Below are 23,754 nucleotides of genomic sequence, written 5' to 3'. Positions count from 1 at the left end.
GTGACTTGCTAGTGTCGTGCAAGTTCATACTCTCTCTTCGACCGTTCGCCCGATATTCTCAACCTCAACATGGGTCGCTTGTCATTTCTATTGGGTTGAGTTGATGCGATCATTCCTGGACTTGTGGACTTCCTACACCCCTGTGTTGTTGGTGTCCACCGTCTTCAAAGTGCGTGAGCTCATGGCGTACTCCCCTCGGCTCGTACCATTTTCCTCCTTCCTCGGGGGTTTTCTATGACAAGGGTGGAAGAAAGAATCAGATGTTAGTATTTACAGGGTAAGGCACGTAACATCTTCTGTAAAGTGCTTTTTTAAAACCCCCCTTCTTGCAAATTTGAGTCCTAACATAAACATAGAAACTCACTGGCTTACCTCTAAATCAAGTTTAAAAGCTCAAACACCAAGCACCAAAGGGTACAATCCCATACAACATCAACGAAAGACAGTAACTCAGGGATATCTTATCATACTGTAAATGCACTCTGTAAATTACTGCATCCACGCATTGATTTAGGAGTTCTAACTGGAAAATCTCATCAACACTCTCCCCTTGAAAGGTTTACTTCTTTGGAAACAGTATAGATGTAAATCTTCAGTCTAACAGCTTTCATTTGTAAATATGAATCAGAATTGCCTGGCTTTGAGAGCGGAGAGCTGGCCTGGCCGTATACAGCAAGTGAGAATCCCCAAAGCAGAGGCTGATTCACTGCAGCCTAGTGTCGTCAAAGTGAGTTATTCTATTCTCGAAATGACTTTCTGCCGCCTTTAATGACACAGTGAGTAAGTGTAGCGTTCCTCTTCCTCTAACTCAACTGAACCATCCTGCCTCGTCCCTAATTAGAGATCCAAGATATGTGACCCTTTCAGCCAAATAACTCAATTAAAGGTCCCTGTAAGGAGGGCAAGATTCAGCTTGAGCAACGAGGCCAATAGGGTCTTTAAGGGCTGTGCGATCAGACTCTTGGTAATGCCACCTCTGACTATTTTGTAGACTGTGCTGTAACCATCAATATATAGTTAGTCTTCAATATTGGGAAGGTCATACTAACAACTTTGGTATTCCCCTTTAAATTACAGATACTGTCAGGAACGGGGAATGCTGTTTCTCCTTTGTCGTGATAAACACAATTCTGGTCCTTGGGGAAGGGTAGAAGAGGCACTTCCTGTTGGGAGGCCATCTGTTGTGAAAAGCAGTGTGGAGGCGCCTGGGGCGGGGGGGGCTTTCCTACAAAGACACCCTCCCTTGTGTGATTTACACTGGGCAACATCCTGGCTCTTCTGATTTCCCAAGGGAAAGAGCGAAAGTTAGACAGGTAGAAAAAGAGATAGGTAGTGATAGGTAGATATTTAGATTGAGAGAAAAGTTGATTGATAGATTGATAGATGGATGGATGGATAGACATGGATAGTGAGAGAGAGAGAGAGAGAGAGAGGAGGGGGAAGGATAGAGAAGCAGAGAGAGGCCATACAAAAAATGGCATCCATCAGCTCCACATCTACCATATTCAGTTAGCACACCATTTTGTTAAAATGGTGAACTGACAGTTTCTAGGTCAGGTGCAGGGCGAAACAACATTTTCACCTATGCATGAAAGCCTACAGCAGATACCTTCTCTTTTTAACACGGGAAGAATTCAAGCAGCACAAAGCATTTTGTTGGGCCCCACATGTGGCTTACCTGCATTTCCCTGCCTACCTTTGTCAAGTACACTCGGGTTGCAACAATAAAGGCCGAAGGTGAACATGCACACCTGGGTAGGATCAGCCTTTGTGATCAGCCACAGGGACTGGAGTTAAATAAAGAGCTATGTTGATGAGAGAGTGAGTAGCTATGCACTGGATTCATGGGTTACATCTAAACGCCACCACTTACGGCGTTCAATTCTGAGAAACGCCATTGACTGAAAGCCAGGCAGGAAAGCCTCGGACACACTCCCGGGACCCAGATCCTGAACCTACAGTCTTCTCAGAGACAGACCATCTAGCCACTCAAGGGGTCATACCCCCAATCCAAAATGTGGATCATTGCAATGAGTCAAAGCAGGATCACGCAGTCTGTCAATGTCGTGTTCAGAACCTGTGCTGACTATATACAGTCGCTGGCAGGAAGAGATCCTCGTCAACCTGAAGTGAACCTGTCAAACAGCAGAGCTGATGGGCTCCGTGTACAGTATCTTGCTGCATCCGCAAACCCTTTAAGCGCCAATGCGCGAATCCGATTGAGTGACTGACAACCTTCAGACGCCGCCCCAAGGTGGGACGGTGGCCTGGGTGAGTTCCTGAGTTTCATACACGCGATTATTTAAACGGCACTCGAACGCAATGACATTCGAAATACAGATCGAGGTCTATACAGGTAGAGGCTGAGAGGTCCACGTTTCAAAGGGAACCGTATCACGTTGCGATATTGTGTCGGGATGAGGGGTGAAGTTGTTTTGGATAGCAATCATCTCCTTTGTTTTTGCTTCTGGTTGAGACATATCCATTTTGGCAGCTCGGGGTGAGCTCATCCACCTCCCCTTTCACTGTCGTTGTGGCTCTATGTTATGATTTGCTTTCTTTGCAGGCACACTGCCAGACGCCCGTCCCCTCGATGGACCCCGGGGGCTTACATAATGCGCCAGGAGGAGAGTCCAAAAACTCTCTTTCAGCAGAGTGGCTGTGTCACTCTTATCGTTTTCGCTTGACTCAGCGGACCGAACTCACATGCACGCAGACTGACACGAAAAGACACCTATTTTTTTCTCCATCCTCTATTCTTGGGAGACCGCAGCACCTTAGTAACTGAGATCCTAGCTAGGTTCATCTATAGGAACTAGATGGACATCTTTGCCAAGGCCCTTCCTGGGAGACCTTCTCTGAGTAGCTTCCCAAGGAACTGGAAGCCCAGATTTCCTCGCAATCGTAAACAAATCAAACCCCAAGTTAACATTCATAAGTGCACTTGTCTGCTTACTGTACATAAACACGTTTAAACTAAGCAGAACATGTTACTTTGACCCATTAATGGGCATGAGGGCATTTTTGCGCAGTTGATTTTATCAGTGCATTATCGCCTCAATATCGACTCGCTCTTCTCTTCTTTTGAGGAAAAAACAATAAAAAAAAGTAATCAAAATGGTAAATACCTTGTGTGTATGTTTCCCTCAAATACTTTCTAGGACAACAACAATGGTTTATCTCCATCAAAAAAGAATCCTTAAAAAACATTAAGGAATGACAACTAAATGATGCCAGCACTCTAGGGAAGGATTGCTTGTGACAGCAACAGCAGGAGTGGAAGGTGTGGGATAACGGCGATATTATCAACGTAAGTAACATACAAGGTGGCCTGTCCGCGACCTGGGATGCTGCACTCATCCTTGGGAGCTGCGAGAATAGTCACAGAAGTAGGTTTCAGGGGACATTAGTCGGGCTTGCGTGCAGTATCACACAACAATGAAAAGACAAGATAAGAAAAAGCAACCTGCTGCTGTAGCGTCCACTTAAGAGGCCATTTAAGGGCCTTTCCTAACCGACGCTTCGAAGGCTTTCGTTTTCCAAAGGCTATCAGGCAGTGAGCTCATCCTTTTACTGATTTCATCCCCCATCCTTGCCACAAGCCATCTTGGAATGTGCATTGCTGGGCTAACAGTAACCGCATGATTCATACACAGTAGCATACCACTGGTAGCACCTGTACATCCCCCATCCATTCACAGACTGGGCGTCTTGGAGTGGAGGGCTTAGAATGGCTTCATCTGGGGACTACATCGAGCTACGGAGACGTTTCATTGAGGAGCGGCAGGCCCAAAATAACATGGCTGAGGCAGGGATTGCACACAGACACCCCCCCTCCTCCCCCCGGCTCAATGGGCCTAGCTCTGGACCTCCATCAATATTAGATGGCCCTGTAGTATATGCACATGACAGGTGGCTTCACCACACACTGCAGGTGGATATAAATATTTGAAGTAGAAGAAAGAAAGAAAAAAACTTCTTTTAGCGAGCCCTCTCACTCTGGAAACTAGGTGTACTAGGTTTGCAAGATTGGTATTGTTATAATATCTCTACAAATGCATGTTACCACTGTGTTAGATAACTAAGGTGAGAGATGAGAGTGGGGGGAGACTTCAACACCGATTTTAGCCCGAATCTGACTGTACAATGAGAATACCACCAAAAAAACTAACAACCAGAATGCTAGTTTGTTCACACGCAACTAAACTGCCATATAGAGTCGTGGATCTCGTGGATGTGGGTCTCGCTGTTGAACTTTGACATCTGCATGACCGTAAGCCACCTAAGAGAGAGTCAACCCACCACCAACACAACCTGTCATCCCCCTGATCCTCAACCTGTCTCTGCTCTTCACCCACCCTCTCCATCTTCCTCACGGATGGATTGAGGAGAGACAAGAGAGAAAAGTAGAATAAATGGCTTCAGTCAGTTACCAGCCAAACGGTCATCAGGCTGCCAAACCCATCAGAGGTATTTTCAAGCAGGGGTCCCTTTTAGTGGAAGACTTCCATTCACGTTGCACTGCCTACAGACGTTTTTCGTGCATGTAACGCGCTTTCCACCGTACAAAAGCTGGTCTTTAAATCCAGGGCACATTGACTTCTATACATTTGTATTTGCTTTTGTTAGGTTGACAAGTCTCCCCTCTCTCCTCCCTTGTTTTTTGCCTTCCTCGCCAGAGCCCCCTGGCAGTAACTGGTTTTCACTCTGGGAAAGCTGACGGATGAGGGAACTGCTGTAGAGGTAGATTTACCTCAGGGGACTCACACTTCATTACAGGCCAATACAGACCATGGAGAAAAGATGCATGCAGTGGACAGCAAGTAGAAAGCACGAGATAGTTGATCAAACATTCCCCAAAAACATACACACATATGGTACACACACGGTTTGCATATCAAATAGGGCCACAATGCCAACAAAATGTTATTTTGCGTCATTATACGCAAACTATAAACTGAGCAGATTATGAAACTGAGCAGGATATCATGTTCTATAATAACAAGCAGTGTTTAAGTTGTATTTACTCAAAAAAGCTAAGATGAAGGGGTATACTTAAATGAAAAACACCAAATGAAACGCGTGTCATTTATATTTCATGTGAAATCCCCCAAAGGATACAGAGAGACTACTGTAGCACATCCAGCCGTTCCATTGCTGTGTCTGTAAGAAATGCAATACGGCACGTAGTAAACACACAGCGAGTAAACGTGGCATCATATAGAGAGCCGTCATTTCCAGGCCCTGCACTTCAGCTTTACTTTCCTCGGACTGTTCACTGGGTGTCTCAGGGTGATGGTGCCGAGTGCTCTTGAAGGGAGACATTATGAGTTTCTTTCCAACTCTGCTAGACTGAGCATGCTCATTAGAAAGAAGATTGCTGCCAGATGGGGTTTCCCCTTCCTGAGTTGGTTGATCCTGATAGAATGTTCAGGTACAGAAAGAATAAGAGGCTGCCGGGAACACAATGGGTTATTTTTAACGGAGGCTTATAGGGAAGACGGGCCTGTTCATTGTTAAAGAAAAAGAAAAAACGTAGACACTGTAAATCCACAGACTTAATTCTGAGGCGATAAAGTGTGTTAACCGGAAGTCTGAGGAATTTCTCAATAACTTTCCACTTGCAAGGTATGCATATAGTATGAATGAAGGCAACTGAGGTACGTTCTGAATTTGACAGAATTGTACTAAAAATACTACAAACATCTACTTTCAGTCTGTACAGACCAGCAGAGTGTAGCTATTCTTAGAATATGGTAGATCTTTTGCAGAGAAGAGGGGAAAAGCCAGTGTTTAATCATAAGAAACTGCCATTTCTTGTCACACAAAGTTTCCATATGTATACAATGAAGAAGCTATAAAAAAAACTATTGAAAATATATAAACAAAAATCTATGAAAAAAAAACTCTTGCAAACAAAACTGTGTTCTACTTTGCAGTCTGCTAAAAGCAGAATTGCTATTGCCATTGTTTTTATGCAGAGCTTTTACCATACTAATATTATATTAATAATATTTCTCACATCCTTTCATCAACTTTCACTAACCAATACAGATACCAAAGCACAGTAAGGTACAGTACCATGCTGCAGGTGAGGTAAATTGCCGGAAAAAAATACACACAAAATTTGTAGTTAAGCTAAACTTGGAATAGTTTCCCATAGTACATAAGGGTGTGGTATCATAAGAGCACGAGATAGCGACTATTGAACTGATGCTTTTTAGCAACACCACCACAAACCATTTCTGTAACAAAGCCATAAGTCTGTAACAAGGCAAGGAAAATAAAAAACTTCAGGATACAACCCCTTTGCGTGTATAAAATATACCATGCGTGGCTGACTTGTCAAATTAATTCATAAATCATGAATTGGGTTTGGGGCTGCAATGGGGCCATGTCAAACCTTTGCCATAAGTGGAATTGCGTTAAAGCTCCCAAGTGGTGCAAGACTGACATACTGCGTTCCTGCCAGGTGATCTTTTCACCCAATTTCCTTCAGGCAATGGAGCAAGAGCTACCGTTAGCAAGGCACGTTGAGTGCCATCTGCAGTTTCTCTGACACCTAACCTATCCCAGACAGCTTGAGGTAGGCTATGTTGTGATATGCCTCACTTTGAAACATTTATTGAGTTCTCAATAAAGCTATGTAATGACTCCAGCTGTGCCTTTCTATATTTCACAAAGGAATACATTTACTATGACATTCATGTAGAATCCCTGACAAAACTCCAAGATTAGATCACTGGACGGTTTAAACATAGTAATTTAGGATTCCTTCTAAGGAGCATGATCCTGCGCTAATAAAGTGTATTTGTCTTGAGACAAATTGATAGATGTACGGGTACATGTGTAGATTGTATTCAAGCCTGAATCATCACTGGTCCATCAATAATGTAGAATGAGAACATAGTCATCTTAGAGCAGGTTAATCAATTCCCAACTCCAAAGTCCCTGTGGTTTGTTTGCAGACCAAACCACATTATCCCTGACAGAGCCAGGGATGAACGAGCAGCCTGTAGACGGGAAGGGGAAGCCTACCTTTTAATGGCCTTGTAGCAGATAATGACCGTCAGCAGGAGGAAGGCAAAAGAGGCACAGCCCACCGTTCCCAACACCACAATCTCCTTCCACCATGGCTTCACGGGCGGCACCGTGGAGGGGGCCACTGCGAAGAACAAGAGGTCAAAGGTCAAGGTCACATGGCAAAGAATTATGAACACACACAGTGGAGACGGTGGATACGTCTGAAGGCAACGGCTCGTTCGCTTCACCCTTTGAACAGTTAACCAAGACCTACTCACGCGGGCATTTGCAACGTTTACTGCAGCTGCATGGAAACAGAGCTCTGACAAAAGCGTGTGACAAAACCAAAAGGGGACGGTATCACTCGGAGTTGTTTTTCTAACTGCAGTGCCACGGCACCCACATATTGCCCCCATCACGGACCATTCATCCGCCCATCTGTAGGTGGCGCTCTGGATGGTTCCAGGGCCAGCTCAGCAGGCTGGCTACCAGTCCTGCAGGCTTGAAGCCTACCGTGCCACTTTGTAGGCTTTAAGCCTTCTGTGAAACTTTGCATCCGCTTTTTTGCCATTTCATGGGAATTAGCTATCAAATCACTGTGCGTTATCGAGCATGGTGTCGAATGGAACCATAAAAGGCCTCACTTATCCAGAAGGAGACGGCTCATTCGCAGCTTAATCGCCCAGACAATCATATGGAGAAGCAGCCTGTTCGGCAATCACTAGAACGGTGCCCCGAATGTATGGCAGTGGCTGCTGGCCTCGTTGTGTTCTTATGTTCTACAGCTAGAAGGCTGAGGGTGCTGGCTGGTGTTCATACAAAGGACAAAAACGATTAGGACTTTCAATTCTTTTCCATTTCTAAACAAAGTGATCTTTTTTTCCAGCTTCCTAAGATAGACTAAAAGTATCAATAAGCAAGACGGTTCCCTCTTCTCAGTTTAATTACCCCCTATCTATCAGCGAACGGAGGCTCAACATTGCTGTATTTGTGTTCACGATGTGTGCGTGCTCATGTCTCAAACACAAAATGACATCAAGGATATCCACTTGTCCTTGTGTGGCCATATAAATGTAATATTGACTGGAAGGTATCTAAGATGGATACCGCAGAGTGCTGTGGCTGGGTTAATTGTTTCCGGGAACACTGTGGATCCCCACTTTCAGAATGATAACCATTGCTCTGGACAGAGAAGCCATTCATCTCCATCTCATCCGTGACAGACGATAAGATCCCTCAGATAGACGACAAATGGGGGTTGGAGGAAGATATTTCATTTTGTTTGTGACTAACACACCTGTCGTTCACTTTTGTCACATACACATCTACAACAGTCTCTCGCACATACGATACACAGATACAAATAAATGAAAGAGAAAAAAACGGATAAATAATAAAATAATGTCATTTTTAAGTATAAGAACAACGGGCCTCATTCACCAAATGTTCTTGGGAACAAATTTGTTCTTAAACCCCACTAACACAGTTTTCACGAAGATTCTGGCATTCACCAATGTTTTCTTATTTGGGATTTGTTCTTAGGTAAGAACAGAATTAAGCACACCCAAGAGCACTCTTACACACAATTGAGAGCTGACATGTTTGCGCAAAATAAGTAGTTATACCGTTTTCGTCCGTTCTAATTTAAAATGGAATATTTCTCTATAATTTTGCAACTAATAATCTCCATTATTTTACACATCTTGTTTTGTTTTACATTTATGCATCTATGCAGTTTTGTTTGTTTTAATAAATACACACTACACTTACATTTCTGCTAATTTGTAAAGCACTTTGAATTGCCATTGTGTATGAATTGTGCTAGGCCTATATAAATAAACTACGGTAGCCTTGCTTTGCCTTCAATTCACATCAATTATGTGAAGGGGGAACCTTGCCATCCAATAATAAGTGACCTATCACTTATTATTGCTGCTGCAAAATTTTGCAGATCTTTCCCTGAGGAGGGAACACATCTTCCTTGACCATACCGATTTATTTGCAGAGAGTGACGAGTACCTGTTGGGACGCTTTAGGCTACCAAGAGCAGTCCTCATCGATATTTGTAACAGTCAACTGTCTTATAGGCTATGTTTTGAAACATGTTTTTTTGCTTCAGAATTCAGATTAAAGTTAAACCATTTATTTTTCACTTCATCAGTTCTGCGCCCTTCTCCAGATACAGCGTTCACTGCATGAGTAATTGCATTCCATGCATCGGTTTTATTTACTGCTTTGTATCCACCACTGACGCTACTAAATATGATGTGTCGTTTGTCGCTAACTTCTTGCAGCAGTACCTCCACTTCAGAATTACTAAAGTTTTTCTTTCTTTTGGAGTCGAGGCCTCCACCGTCTTTACCACGTATTTTCGACATTTCTCTGAGTGTGCACACGGCCCTCTCATGTCCTTTAATGGGAAATAAAGGGGTGTTTACCTATGCTAGATAGGAGCAACAGGGCACAAGCTTTCAACTTGTGACATTGGGATTCATCATTCTAAGACCACACCTGCAAACAATTCTGCTGTTTAGGAACACGTCATGAATCACACATAGACTTTTCTTAGGAACTTTCTTAAGAACAAATGTAGAAAGATATTGGTGAATGAGGCCCATTGAGAAATAGGCTACAATTTCACCCCTACTGAGTTTCATGTACCAAATACTGCTCTATACTCAGGAAATGAGGAAACCTTTTGTGCAGTTGCACAACGGCCATTCCATCAGCATGAAGTGTGACCATATGGCTTTGTTCCAAGGTGATGGAAACCAAAATACACACACACACACACACACGTGCACTCACTCACACACTCCCATAGTTCACTGCATGCTGATGCACTCACTAGCACATAGGCACAACACTGTCTGTCAACACTTTCTGCTTGGCTCTGCATGTGCCCAAATGCATGTTATTTGCAGTGACCTCTACAGGGTTTACCCATCGGATTCCCAGATCAACAGAGATCTGTTCGACCACTGAGGAGATTCTTTCCCCGTGCCCACGTCCCACCACTCTCATACTGAGTGATCTCCACTAGCTCCCTGATAAGACAGTGATTTACAATGTCCTACCCCATCATAGCCTAGCCCCCTGCTTTGCCCCCTGCTACCTGTGTTTACGTGTTCTTCCCACTACCCTGTATGAGCACTCCATCTGCCTTTAGCCCTTTTGGACTCCCTAAGGACAGGCCAGGCATCACCGGAGACAGCTCCTTTCTTCTGTTGAACCTCATTTGTGTAAAAGCGTAACCCTCGATGTCGGAAAAGATAAAAGCTTTACAAAACTCGGATGAAGAATCATGTATTTACTCATTTTACAATGTATTTATTTCATGCCAAAATGTAAAACAATATGTATCTGCCCTTAATACCATTTCAGTGTTGTGTATTTTGTTGTGTATCATTTGCTTGAAGTGTCTCAGAAAATTGTACTACGATGATTGGTATTAATATCACATACTGCTATTGATGTTATTCATGTTAATTGAATTCATGTATTACATGTGAGGAAAGGTTGAGCGAGAGACGTTAGATGGTGACACACGCTCAGCCCTGTCCTCAGTAGACTCCTCCACCTCGGCTGCCCTAGCTTCACCCTCAGTCGCCACCAAAACAATATGGCCGCCTGCGGTGTCATGTTGAACTGTGGGACTACAGAGCCGTCTGGCTCGAGTGGACCCGATAATTGGACTGTCACGCAACTCCAGGGGAAGACGTGACCAAGCAAAACACACGGGCGGGAACGTAGGGGAGTGAAAGGGAAAGGCTAGCAGCCTCACTGTCAGCAGTCCTTCGAACTGGCAATAAACAATGAATGTTCTCTACACATACGACATTTGTATTGGAGGGTTTTTTTTCTATGCAGATGCATCGCACTCAGTTTTCCTATCGATTCCTTATTTCCCAACACTTTAACAGATACATTCTGTTTAGTTCAAATGAAGAGTACTCATGTCACATTACTAGGCAACACTTTACAGTAATACTGCATTAACTTCCAAGTCCGACAATGTTTTTACTTTAAGTACTGCCATGTCGGTACCTGCTAGTACATTCAACCTTAGTGTAAAGTGTTGCCAATTGCTATGCATGAGCTAATGGGTTATTTGTCTTTGCATAGTGTATTGCAACAGTACAGCAACTATTCACACCTGTGATGCAAAAGCAACATGTTTTCATTCTTGCCAGAGACAGAATGTTTACTGGCTGCTGTTGTGTTATTTTGGAGTGTACCCAACAGGACCGATCCTTTTGAGTACACTCCAGGAAGCCACGGTCTAAACATCATCGAGCATTTCCTGTTCACGCTCTTAACATGACCCCTTTAAGCCTGATGCAAAACAGCCAGGGAACAGTTTAGCGAGAAAACAAATCAAACCAGACAATACTCCCACAATGGGATTTTCGCACTGTTATTGACTGGTGTAACATCTCAAAGTGCGAGAAGAAGCAGAAGGAATGTAGTATTTATCATTCATTAGTGACACACACACACGTAGGGACAGTGATCAGCCACATAAGCCGGGGGCCAAGTCCAAGTGATAACATAATTCATGGCCAGGGACATGGCCAGGAGAGGAATCTGTTCTGCATGCTTTTAGTTGGGGTACTTTGGCTGAGGAAGTCCTTGTGAGCACAGGGAGAACATGCAAGCCACACACCAAGCAGTGCCTCAAGCGGGAATCGAACCCAGGGCCTTCTCGCTGTGAGGCGACAGGGCAAGTCACTGTGCCATCATACCACCCCCACGTGTGCAAGTGTGTAGGAGTGCATGCTCACCTGTATACAGTATGTGGGTGTGTGGAAGTACTGTATGTGTGTGTGTGTGAGTGTGTGTCCGCGTGTGTGCGCGTCCCTCTCCACGTATCGCTACATGAAGTGCAAACATCCTGGTTCTTACACACTGAGTCTCAGCTCCACAAGGAACACCGAGCTGAGCTCTGGCATGATGCAGTGCATACTCCTCCAGCTCTGACTTAGACAGATATTCTCTTGTCAAGACAGGAACCAAGTACCTACATACGGTAAAGGCCAACCGCCCCAACTACAGCCAGAAAGCCAGGACTATTAGATTAGGCTATTTTTATACCTGGCCCTGGAAGGTTAATGTTGTTAGGGGCCCCGGCCCAACTGATTGCACAAGCAGAGAGACTGATAACACACAGCAGGATGCAGAAGGCAACAACAGTACTCAGACAAGAGGGTTTTCTGTCCAAATCATGCAGGGCCTCTTGTGTTACGTGTTGTGATCCTCCAGCTATTGATAATGAACCACAAAGGAAGGTTCCAAGCAAATGCGTTTCATTCTTAGAGCAGATTTACATACTACATTTTTGGGGGTTGTGTTAAAAAGTTATATTCTAGATTATCTGGATTTGGAGTTATGACCATTTATGAACTTGATATGGCTCCTGTAAAAAATATTACTGACCTAGGGGAACACCGCTGTTTGCCAAATCAGCACAAACAACATAAAGCCAACATTACACAACGTAAAGCCAACATTACACAACGTAAAGCCAACATCACACAACTAGAGAAATGTCCCTTTGCCAACTGAAGTGGGTTGAATGCAGCCTGTTGGATGGAGTCGATCTGCCCTGGAGGGCTGGAGGGTTGGCGGGAGCTGGACTAGATACGCCCCCAGCGGTGGCACTCGCCCATCCCAGGGCTCCTAGCTCGTCTCTGGCTCCCTGACGGAGGTGACTGATCATCGAGCTGACAGGGCCTTAGTCCTGAATCTGAGTCACAGCCACAGGACTCTGGGATGATGTTGATGAGGCTATCATCCCTGCAAACAAAGAGATGCTTGCTTGACATTACAGTAGGACGTGTTCTCCCTGGGTTCCAGCTTAACACTGACTGAACATTCCCTTTCAAGCCAGAATCGGGTCAAACTCTTTTTCCCCCCTCTCTCTAAGTTCAGTGAGTCGCATCAAACTGTGATTTCTATGGTATTTTCATATGTATGAAATGTGTTCAGGCTCTATGATTATTCAGTGTTTTTTACTCAGGGATTGGCAAGCTACTGCATGGAGCAGCGAGCTAGTTCTCAGGTTCAAGTATATCGTCAAACGCACGTGACAATTATTCCCAATGAAACGCTTTCTTCCTCCTTTGTGGATCCTTAATGCGGAGACAGGTCGTTAGCGAAAAAGCCGTGACTGTGGTTCCCACATATGGAAGGGAGGGGGCTCTGGTCTTGTGGGTGGCTCTTCCACGCTCTCTCCAGCGTGCAACGGAGCAAAGGCCAAATACAGCGCTGGCGGCGTTGCAGCCTACCTCCCCCAGCATCACAAACCTTCTTAGTCATCACACGAAGGAACAGAGATGCCGAAAACTACAATCATCATTTCAAAGTCACCCATCAATGGTAGATGGGGTTAGGATCTATTCAACATGAGAAGCCACTTTGTTTGAGCATTTCGCCCATTTAAGAAGGAGGCTACAGGCGGGAGGTCTCTCTGAAGTCCATGGGCAGCTGTAGTCCACTCAAATGAAGCGAACGCTTGAAAAGTATTGAAATTCCAATCATACAGTGCATGTACAACTACCACATTCATTTACATGGCACTTTTATTATGAAGTGCTTCTTACAAACTATAAGCAAGGAATTCCAAATTAAAGAAGCAGTGAATAGCCAGGGTCTTAACCATGGCTGGGATGTAATGTGTGTATCTTGCTTTTGAATGAGCATTTGCCATCTATCAGTGGTGATAGAATATGCAGATCTCTCCCATGAACTTGCTTTTAGATCATGTTAAAAGCGTAAGGATTCTTGGGCAGAGCTTTCTGAAAGCATAACCATGACTCCCAGGTGAATTTCATTATATGTGTGAGAAAAATACATGTTTGAACCCGCTATAACCAACAATGCTTTGAACTGCCAACTCCATTCTGTATGGCTTCTCTTCAACCTGATCGATGGCTGTTAGTTGAAATGGTATAGAAAAAAAGTAACAGGAAAAGGCTTCGCTCAGGTGTGACTGGGCATCTGACTGGTGCAGCAGGAAATATATAGACTGTTTGCTCAGTCAAATCCCTGGCTCACCTCTTAAATCCTGCTTTAATTAAAGTGATAGTGCTGGAAAGGGGCCAGGCCAATGCACTGCTTACTAAAGAGATTCTCCCTGCTGTGTGGCAGTGGACCATAAGTAAGTTGCCCTCTGGACGCTTATCTAACTTCTTATTTCACAAAAGTCTCTGAGCACAGGTAGACTCACACGTTCAATATGTATTTCAAGGTTCTAACAGTTGGAGTGGGCTGAGTCAGGTGAATCTATTGAAGACGATGTTATGGAGAGACAGGGACTTGGACAGCATTCGGGCGTCTTCTACCTTGTCCTCCCCTTCAGAACACAGACCTGGCATGCTGACATGAATGGAAAGTCAGTTCCGAGCTATCTTGGAGCAACGCTTGAACCAGCTTTTCGCTAGCTACTATTAACATGCCAGGACTGGACAGAAAGGGAATGGGGTTTGCAAGTGGTAGCTTACTTTCTTCTTAAAGTGCACAGTACATTGCTCACCATTTCTGCCATCATGGACAAACTCCACACAGTCAAGTTACAAGGGTTCTGCTGTCAGCTTCTGAGGATATCTGGTGTTATTCTCTAAGCGTGTTTATTCATCCCTGTTTAGTCTTCGACAGACAGTCTTTTGATCCCAAATAAGCACGTTTACAGTTGGAGTCAGGTGGCTCAGCGGTGAGGGAGTCGGGCTAGTAATCTGAAGGTTGCCAGTTCGATTCCCAGCCATGCCAAATGACGTTGTGTCCGTGGGCAAGGCACTTCACCCTACTTGCTTCGGGGAGAATGTCCCTGTACTTACTGTAAGTCGCTAAGAGCGTCTGCTAAATGACTAAATGTAATGTAACAGTTGAGTCACTTGATACAGACAAACACTAGGTCCCTGCCAAAGGACAGATTTGTCCGAGTTCACGGGCGGCCTGGTGTCTTCACCCTTTTAGGGGGATTGAGAAAAGGGGAAACCTTCATAGGCGTCACGCCAAGCGTGGACAGATAGTAGGGCCACTGTTAGACTAAGTGAATCATGCGAGTAATGAGTATGACATGTTACAAGAATGAACAAAATGGCCCCGCCATTGGGGGGAAAGAGAGGGATATGGGTATTAAATAATAAAAAAATAACAAATAAACAACCATTGTTATGATCAGTGACCTATGCACTTTGTAAAGCTCTCTCTTGGAAGTCGCTTTGGATAAAAGCGTCTGCTAAATGAATAAATGTAAATGTAAATAAAACAAGTAAGAAAGGAATAGAGATGGAAGAATTGACAAAAAGGAAAGAACCTAAGATATCAGGCAGCCTTCACTGACACAGCTTAAATTTGAGGCTTACATTTTATAGTTAGCAGTACTCCTACACACTTTGAAACATGTAATTACATGTAATTATCACGAAACAGTGGATATTAATTTATATTAATTTATATTAATTTATATTGTTTATCGGTCATTTAATGAGTCACACATCTCGCAATAATGATCAATCATCTAAAGTTTGTTAGAAATAATTATGCATTTTTTAATTTCCTTGGCTACCCTCCACCTGACTTGATAGTAGAGGACTGTGTACAGCATTTCATCATTGCCACATTGAGTCATACTTCATTTTGAGGGACCCCTATTGATGGTCTATAAACACTCAACTAACTTAAACATTACAAATCACAAACTGAACTATACTATACAGTATATTTCAAACCCTAACCTTAACCAGTTGATGTATGTAAAGAGAGAGGTAGCTAATACTAATACTTAATACATGTAAAATGTGTGTTTGAATCTGTGTTTGTTATTATGTCAGGTTAGTAAGAATGATCATCTTGTTCACATTTCACAAACACCCTTTTCCCCAGTTGCAACCGACAGTGGAATACACTACATTGTTCCCATTGTGGCCTACACTGTGTAAAACCTATATTCATAACTGATCAAAAAGTTGAACTGCTTCTGTGGTTACACTGGGACCCTTTCAAATGATTATTATTATATAACAGTAATCAGTGGGGAGAGATGATCAATTATAGTCTTGTTTTAAACACAAGTAGGATGTTGCATTCTGCATAAGCAACTTAACACAAAGTGCCATCACTAGCATTGCAGTTGCTCATTTGTGACATGTTTTCACTTTATTCCAAAGGACAGCACACAGAAGACAATGAGTCGGCTGTATCTTAAGAGACACTTAACAATATAGCAGATCCTAATGCAAACCAGCAACAAAGCTGCTTAGCCAGAGACTGCTGTACTCTTCAGGGCTTATTATGCATTTATGTAAGCAGGCACGACAGAGATTACACCTTGCCAGTAGTGGTACTGCTGACAGATATTGGCGCTTGCGTGTGTGCACAGCACATCCATCCCACATAAGCGAACCACTTTGGGGTCGTGGGCCGTATGTCGACATACAGCACGGATTTGGATCAAGCCACGTGGGTTCCAGTCACTTCATTTGAAACTCCTCCACCACAAACAGTGTCTGAGTTGCATATTGCGTAACGCATCGCTGCAGCTTTTTAGTGTGGTGTTAGCGTGCGACGTTATCTCCCCTCGCTAATGTAAGACAATTTTCCACTTCTGACTTTTCTAGTTTCCACTTAGCTGCAGGTATGGGATCGTTGTCCTTTATAAACACCGCTGAATAATTCAGCAGGGGAAAATGATAGGAATGAGGGGGAGATTCATCAATCGGTTACAGTAAAGCAATGAAAACGGATAAGATAACTATCTGCATCCGGCACTCAAACAACTCATGCATGTTTAGAATTGATTTTCCGTCCGGACAGCCAGGGACGGCAGCACCTGACTGATTTGGAGAAGAAACAGCTGCGCCATATTAGATATAGGAGAAAGCTCTTCACACCCTCAACCCCCACACCGAAAGAGGAAAAGGGAAAAAAAAGAAAAGAAATAGCAGCTTGTTGGCATACAATGCAAATTCTGCTTTAGCCATAAGTAATTACTTCCTACACGAGAAGGGTGCTTAATCGTTCTTGACATGGTCAGAATTAGCATAAACAGGCGTATGAACACTTGCAAAGCCCAAACAGCCCTCCGGACATACAAAAAGGCTACACACACACACACACACCCTCCTCTGTCACCCTCTCAGTGACAGAACATAAACACATACACCACACAGCCTCGACACAAAAACATCACACTTAAACATGTTTTGTTAATATCACTATGTTTGTATGTACACAAAATACCCAGACACACACAGTGTCTCTCCTCCCTAACCTTGACTGACAGAGTAGAGAGGAAAGACGACAGGTTCTTCGTGGGGGTGGGCTGACACGTGAAGAAGAGCACTTGTCATATCAAAGCAATGTGCGTCACACCGGTACTTATACACGCATCTCAAGTCTCATCATTCCTCAAACGGGGCCAAAGGGGATGGATTTCAAGGTACTTGTGGGTTTTAGAGTAATTGAAAAGAAGCAAGAGTTGAAGGGTGACCATGTATTTCAAACACTTAATCCCAAAAAATTCTTAATTTGGTCCTGTATAACAAATGCTCAAAGAAAAGATGGGCTAAATATAAATGGCTTACATGTTGTTCAAAGACCAGACTTTTATTTTGAAAGGTGAGAAAGATGCATTTGTGATCCATGTGCTTTAAGATAAATCTATGCTTTTTGGGATACAAATACCAGCGTTTATTGAAGGTGTCTAAATATATACTGAGCTATAAATATATCTCCTTTGAAATAGGTATCTTAATATTCCCACTGTGGATACGGACATCTCCCTGAATACATTTCTTTCATGCACTTCATAGTCTGAATTAGTCATATGTTTTCCAGCCAATACAACTGATTAAGTACATACTTTAGTGGATATCATTTCGCCACCAGGTTAAAACAAACCCAGATCGGTATCTATATTTTGGTGACCACTTTCATGGGGGATTTACATAAAACACATCTGTCTGTGACAAATGGCATAAGGACTTTCAGTTCTGTCTAGAATACAATGCCCTATGCCAATAAAACTGATCAAAAGCTTTATTACAGACTGTCTGCATTGAGCAACAAATGACCAGTCTGCTAGATGTTTGAACTAGGATCTGTCTTAGCATCTTCTGTCTATTTTCAGGCTTGTGGTGCTCGTAACACAACAATAACAGGCCTCCATGCTCTATGATCTAACTATACCTATGCCATACAATGGAAGTTGCTGCCTCACTGCTCCCACTTAAATGTGAAGGGGGGGGATAGTGGGGTAGAGGTGGCCGCCACGCGTAGACGCGCTCTCGTTTATTTGAGTGGAGAACTCTGGTGAGGTTTCTGTGGTCACCCAAGGGGATGCACTCATTCCTCAGCGGGGAGAGCTAGACCGCGTGCATGACAAAGCACATTCCCTCTGAGCAAGCAGGCCGCACTGTACTATACTAGAAGTCACATTGGATGTTTAAATGTGCTGCAGCCTGTACCAAACTTCAGTTTTAATCCTCCGTTTTTGGGGGATGGCTGTAGGATTGAATACAGTCAGGGCTAAGTAGCCCTGGTCGCTTACAGTTCAAATCCTTTCTTTTTTAAGCTCTTCCTTCTTTCTCGTGCTTTTCTCATTTAAACCTTTTCTCATTATGCCAGCACAGGCACATTCAAAGGTACTCCTTGCCATCGCCTAACCGGTATTTCCAAATGATGAGCTTTTCATTTTCTTACTTTGCCAAACAATGCTTACTGGTTGTTTATCAAGAGCTCAAGGGGTTTCTTTGATTTCTGATAATAGACTTACTGTTTGTGTGTTTTGTCTCCCGCTAGATATTCACGTCTATCCCATATTGTAGTGTCTATCACCCAACCTTATTATTAACTGTATAACTACAGTCACAATGTTAGCATTTGACCATTTCAGTGTGTTCACACTGCATGAATTGGCACTACAGCAGAGACCTTTTCCCAACACAAAAACTATCCATTAACAAATAGATGCATAGAAATGCATGACAATGTGAATTTGCAGCATTTCTGCGAAGTTAGGCATTAAACTGAACAGAACTAAAAAGTGTGTTGAACAACAAGTGACTCCGAGTCAGAAGACAGCGTGAGTCTAAAAGAGGACGTCCATTTAAATAAAGAAGCTTCCGGTATGTCTAGCCATCAGTGGCATGTCATATATTTGCTGTATTGCTCAAGGTTTAAACAACAGCTTCGAATGAGCAACTTCAGAAAGCATTAGGGCAAATTGATCTCGGTAGCTTTACCGGGCTATATTCCAAGGACATTTTCTTGATCTATAGTTCCTTAGGCCAAAAGACAGGCTAGAGACATGACCCGGCTAGACATCGACATATTTCAAGTCTAAACCTCTAGTAATAAACTGGATGGAGCTGTGTGTCAACGCTAACAGCCACGTACTTTATGGCCGGGGTCACAACTCAAACCTGGGGCCGAGGTGGACAGTTTCAGAACCAATTAGCTGATGTGCTCAGCTGTCATCAGCCAATGACAAACCTCTTTAGCTCCAGAAGTGTTTCTTTTGATTTCCTTGTTACTCGTCGTCTCTGGCCGCGTCATGTATCCCCACCAGGACACCACATCCCAAGCTGGGGCTTCACTCTCACCCTGGCAGCCTTCCTAGCCGCGTCATCAAACGCAGGTATCCTAGCACGTATGGATCAACACAGATCTTCAAAACCCATGCGCACAGTCAGGTTGACGCATATGAAATATCCCTGCTGTCGAAGACATTTGCATAACCGCCTGTGGCTGGAATGATCCAAACGTGGGCCTTTAAGGCATCCTGCGGTGCGATTTCTTTCCATTTTGCCTGGGATAAGGAAATGCTAATTTAGGTGGAAGTGACGAGAGAGGGAGCTCACTGCTACAGCTCACTATATATTCTCTGTGACTATTCTGGAATGTAATAAGTAGTGAACTGAGTAAGGCGGAAGCAGGTGAGACAGAAGATATTTAAGGACTTCCAAACTTTCTTACTTGATTAACTAAATTAAGTAAATCAAAGAACAATCCTTCTCGTTTATGCCAGTCATTAGTCAAGGTCATCATCCAATTATCTTTTGAAATTGGGGATTGCGGTGTACTGTATGTTAACACACTTGCCACACAACATCCTGAGAAATATGTCAAAACACTATAAGAAGATAGTCCATCACTTTCTCATCCACCTCCACCAGTATCTACAGAACACGGGGCAAAAACATGGCATTGTTGGAGGTGCAGCACCCATTAACGGGGCATAGGAGAGGCCAAGGGAGTTGCTGGATGGAAGACAGACCCTGAGATGAGCAGAGCTAACACAAGTCAAAAGATGGCCACTTTTGGAGTGTCGTTATCCCACACAATATTCTGGTTTCACAAAGCATTTGCGTACAAAGTCAGACAGTTTAAGATGGGTTAGATTACATTTACATTTAGCAGACGCTCTTATCCAGAGCGACTTACAGTAAGTACAGCGACATTCCCCCCGAGGCAAGTAGGGTAAAGTGCCTTGCCCAAGGACACAACATCATTTTGCACGACCGGGAATTGAACCAGTAACCTTCCGATTAATGGCCCAATTCCCTAACCGCTCAGCCATGATCCCATGATTAGAGTCAGACTAGAGACCTCAAGATATCAGCCATGTGAATCAGAATCCTGAAGCAATGCTCAGTAACTTTCAGCTACTAACCATCTGGGAAAGTAACGAACCAAGATCACAAACCTGCATGTCTTTCAAGATTGTTATATACATAGAATAGAATGAAATACAATTTTAAATGATTACTAAGTCAAATAAGAAATAATGGCAATGTAACTACATAGCTACTGTATATCTACTGTTAAAACATAATTGTTACATAGTAAGTGCTTAGTAATTGAATGGTATGAGGCATTAGCTTTATATGTCATTACAAAGTTGTCAGAAGGAACAGTTTGGGGGCAGGGTTGTAAGGGGTTAGTGGATGTTGTGAAGGGGCAGTTGAATGTTGGGTTACCACAGCAAGATTACGTTAACATCCACTATAACGTACCCCTGGAAGGCCCGACTTCCCCCATACCAAGTTTCACTTGTGTAATAACTTGTACTGCCAAACTGTAATGAAGTACAGGTACTTAGCTGTTCCTACATAATGACAGTGTCGTTACTGTTTAGTAACAGTGTTAATGTAACCCTAATTTAAAGGGTTCCTGAAAAAACCTATCAAGCTAAAGTGAAATCTACATTCGATATGTAAACTCTTTACAGCCTACCAGCTGGGTCACTTACAATGTGTCAATAATACACTGACCACGTTCGCAACATGTAACACTTAAGAAGACTTTCCAGGAAGAGAGGATATGGAAACGCCCATACTCACCAGTGATGACCAGCAGTCTGGGAGGAAGTGGAGGCGGGGGTGGCGGCGGCAGGGGAGGGTACGGCCTACACTGGCACGCCGGCTGGCAGCTCTCGCCCACCCTCTCCGTGACGGCCCGCGCGCATGACTTTTGGAGCTCTCCCTGAGTGAACTACAGAGGGCAGAGACAGGTGGGACGGGAGCGGGAGAGAGAGGCGGAAAGAGAGGGACAGAGAGAGGGAGGTGGTGGTGGGAGGTGGGGGAGGGGGGAGGGGAGTGGAGGGGGGATTGGGCGTTAGAGGCAATCAGGGAAGACGACTGTGACCTACCCCAACCCCCCGGCACTGGTTCTTGATGTGGACAAAAAGACAAACATGCTCTGGTCTTCGTTTGGGTTGAGCTTGGACGACACTGAACTTTTGCGACACAAGGGCCGCGGAAGTGACCTCCACGCGCACCGGGCGAGTCGACGTACAAGCGGTTCAGCTCGGGATTGAAAGGGACTGCTGACAACCCGAGCCCATCGTACGGTTACTTATTTGGGCTTGTTCACGACAGGAGAGAGCATGGATGGGGAGGAGGAGTTCTGACTGGCTGAAGGCGTTTCATGAGTATCCAGCGAGGACGCAGTGGGAGATCCACAGCCCTCGACTGCAGCTGTGTGTCCCGCTTCCCGGCCCAGATGAGGCCCCCCTCCTGCTACGCTGCACCTGAACCCGGAGCCTCACACATCCTGTGGTTGTGCTGTCATGCGGACACGCGCGCCATCCGTCCTACTCACGCGCACGTGCGCACACTCGGAACGTGCATGGCACAAACTCACTATTGAAAGTGGACAAAACGTGTAACACACACACAAAACGTGCAGGAACTCAAGTTCCATCAACACACGCAGACACGTGTGTACATGTCCACAAACCCCACAGACACACACACACAAACACACACTCAAACACGCACACACACAGACTCTGTGTGTCTTTCCACACTAATGGTGGAGAGGAGTTTCCCACCCACTTCCGAGGAGGGTTAGAGAGAGAGAGGGAGAACAGGACTCGCAGCTGGTGTGAGAGGGATGCCCACCCACAACACAGTCCCCTCAGGATGAACTCTGACCCTGCCTCCCCCATGGGTGAGCCTGGTGGGCAACCTTGTGGAACAAAGAGCTTGGGGCCTCTAGATGGAGTTGTGGTGGGTAGAACTAGCTAGCTGGGACACCACGAGCTGAAGCTCCCCCGCCCACGCCTGCAAAGTCCTAGCACTCTCACACAACATGAGCACACTCCACTATTCCAAGTCAGACCACGATCACCATTCAAGCCTTCCCCCGCATCCCGATAGTCATGACTGCACAGGATGTCTGTGCATTTGTGCATGTCTCCTTTGCTCGCTTGCAGCCAGTTTTGCTCCCCGAAATGAATCTCCATGCACCCAAATCAACCTATTGTAAACATTCCAGTCTAACTTTAGATTTCTCTAATACACAAATAACTTTGTTCAGAGTACCTTGAACAATACTGTACAGACACTTCATTATACTGAACTGGATGACTCTATGGTAACAAGGTGTGTGTGTGTGTGTGTGTGTGTGTATGTGTAGGAAAGGGGTGTGTGTGGGGGTATCTGTCTCTCTGTCACTGACAGGCATGCACTTAGCTTTCAAGGCTAGACACACGCATAGGCAATATACATTTTATACCAAGACAGATAAATTGGCATAACCATAAATTAGTCACATGAATTAGGTCAAGACACTCAAATCCATAGGTAGACGGTTGCCACATCCAGCATAACTTGTCTCTGGAATGACTATGACCACAAATGTAAAAATAATCTCTCTATATTCATACGATTACAGCCTTCGATTTTGCGCATAACAAATCATTAGGAAGAACAGTGGTTATATAATCGTCAACCCACCTGAAATAAAAGTAAAAATGATGTTAGAAAGCAGTGTCCCAACATAAAAGGCGAAAAACCCAAAGTAAGCGGCAATATCCCTCGGACCAGCATTACTCCTTGTTCTTCTCACAGCCCTCGTGTCACGGAAACAAGTGTGGGACGCACGATAGTCGTTTGTTTAAATAAAAAACTTAATCCAATCTTCCAGGTTTGACCGCAAAGTCTCTGTCGGGCGTTTCCGAAAAGGAAATCTGGTACATTGTTGTCCAGTTTTCAAAATTGGTAGTAGTGGCATGAGAGAGCTTAAAACAACATTCCCTGGTCATACGTACGCCCTGGTTCATTATAATACTTTAAAGTTGAGACCACCGGTTGGGATCCACATCCGTTCAAGTCCAAAGTTCTTCGGTTCCAGTGGTTTGTCTAATTTAGGTGAGTGTCGCTTATTTAGAGTCATCCCTTGGCTTGCATCAGTGAATGCGCGACAAAAGTTGGAGGTCCTGAC

The 23,754-nt window shown here is 44.2% G+C and overlaps 1 protein-coding gene across 1 annotated transcript; it reads right to left on the bottom strand.

Annotated features, from left to right (window-relative positions):
• On the bottom strand, positions 1 to 23,550 carry prima1 (proline rich membrane anchor 1). The gene is made up of 4 exons (XM_067241456.1): positions 23,268 to 23,550; positions 21,369 to 21,519; positions 7,039 to 7,165; positions 1 to 232 (listed from the first exon to the last, which is right to left on the bottom strand). The coding sequence occupies exons 1-4, from the start codon at positions 23,358 to 23,360 to the stop codon at positions 133 to 135; spliced, it is 471 nt and encodes a 156-aa protein (XP_067097557.1). The 5' UTR covers positions 23,361 to 23,550; the 3' UTR covers positions 1 to 132.
• Positions 23,551 to 23,754: the final 204 nt, after the last annotated feature.

The sequence above is a fragment of the Osmerus mordax genome, chromosome 8 (genome assembly GCF_038355195.1).
Source record: "Osmerus mordax isolate fOsmMor3 chromosome 8, fOsmMor3.pri, whole genome shotgun sequence".
NCBI lineage: Eukaryota > Metazoa > Chordata > Actinopteri > Osmeriformes > Osmeridae > Osmerus > Osmerus mordax.
This window is presented reverse-complemented; position numbering and strand designations above follow the sequence as displayed.

Excerpts from the sequence above, each read along its gene's own strand:
- prima1 (XM_067241456.1), bottom strand. The coding sequence starts at position 23,360 with ATGCTGGTCCGAGGGATATTGCCGCTTACTTTGGGTTTTTCGCCTTTT. Across the intron at positions 7,166-21,368 it reads CAGACTGCTGGTCATCACTG|TGGCCCCCTCCACGGTGCCG; the intron begins GTGAGTATGGGC and ends TGTTCTTCGCAG. Across the intron at positions 233-7,038 it reads TGCTACAAGGCCATTAAAAG|AAAACCCCCGAGGAAGGAGG; the intron begins GTAGGCTTCCCC and ends CCCTTGTCATAG.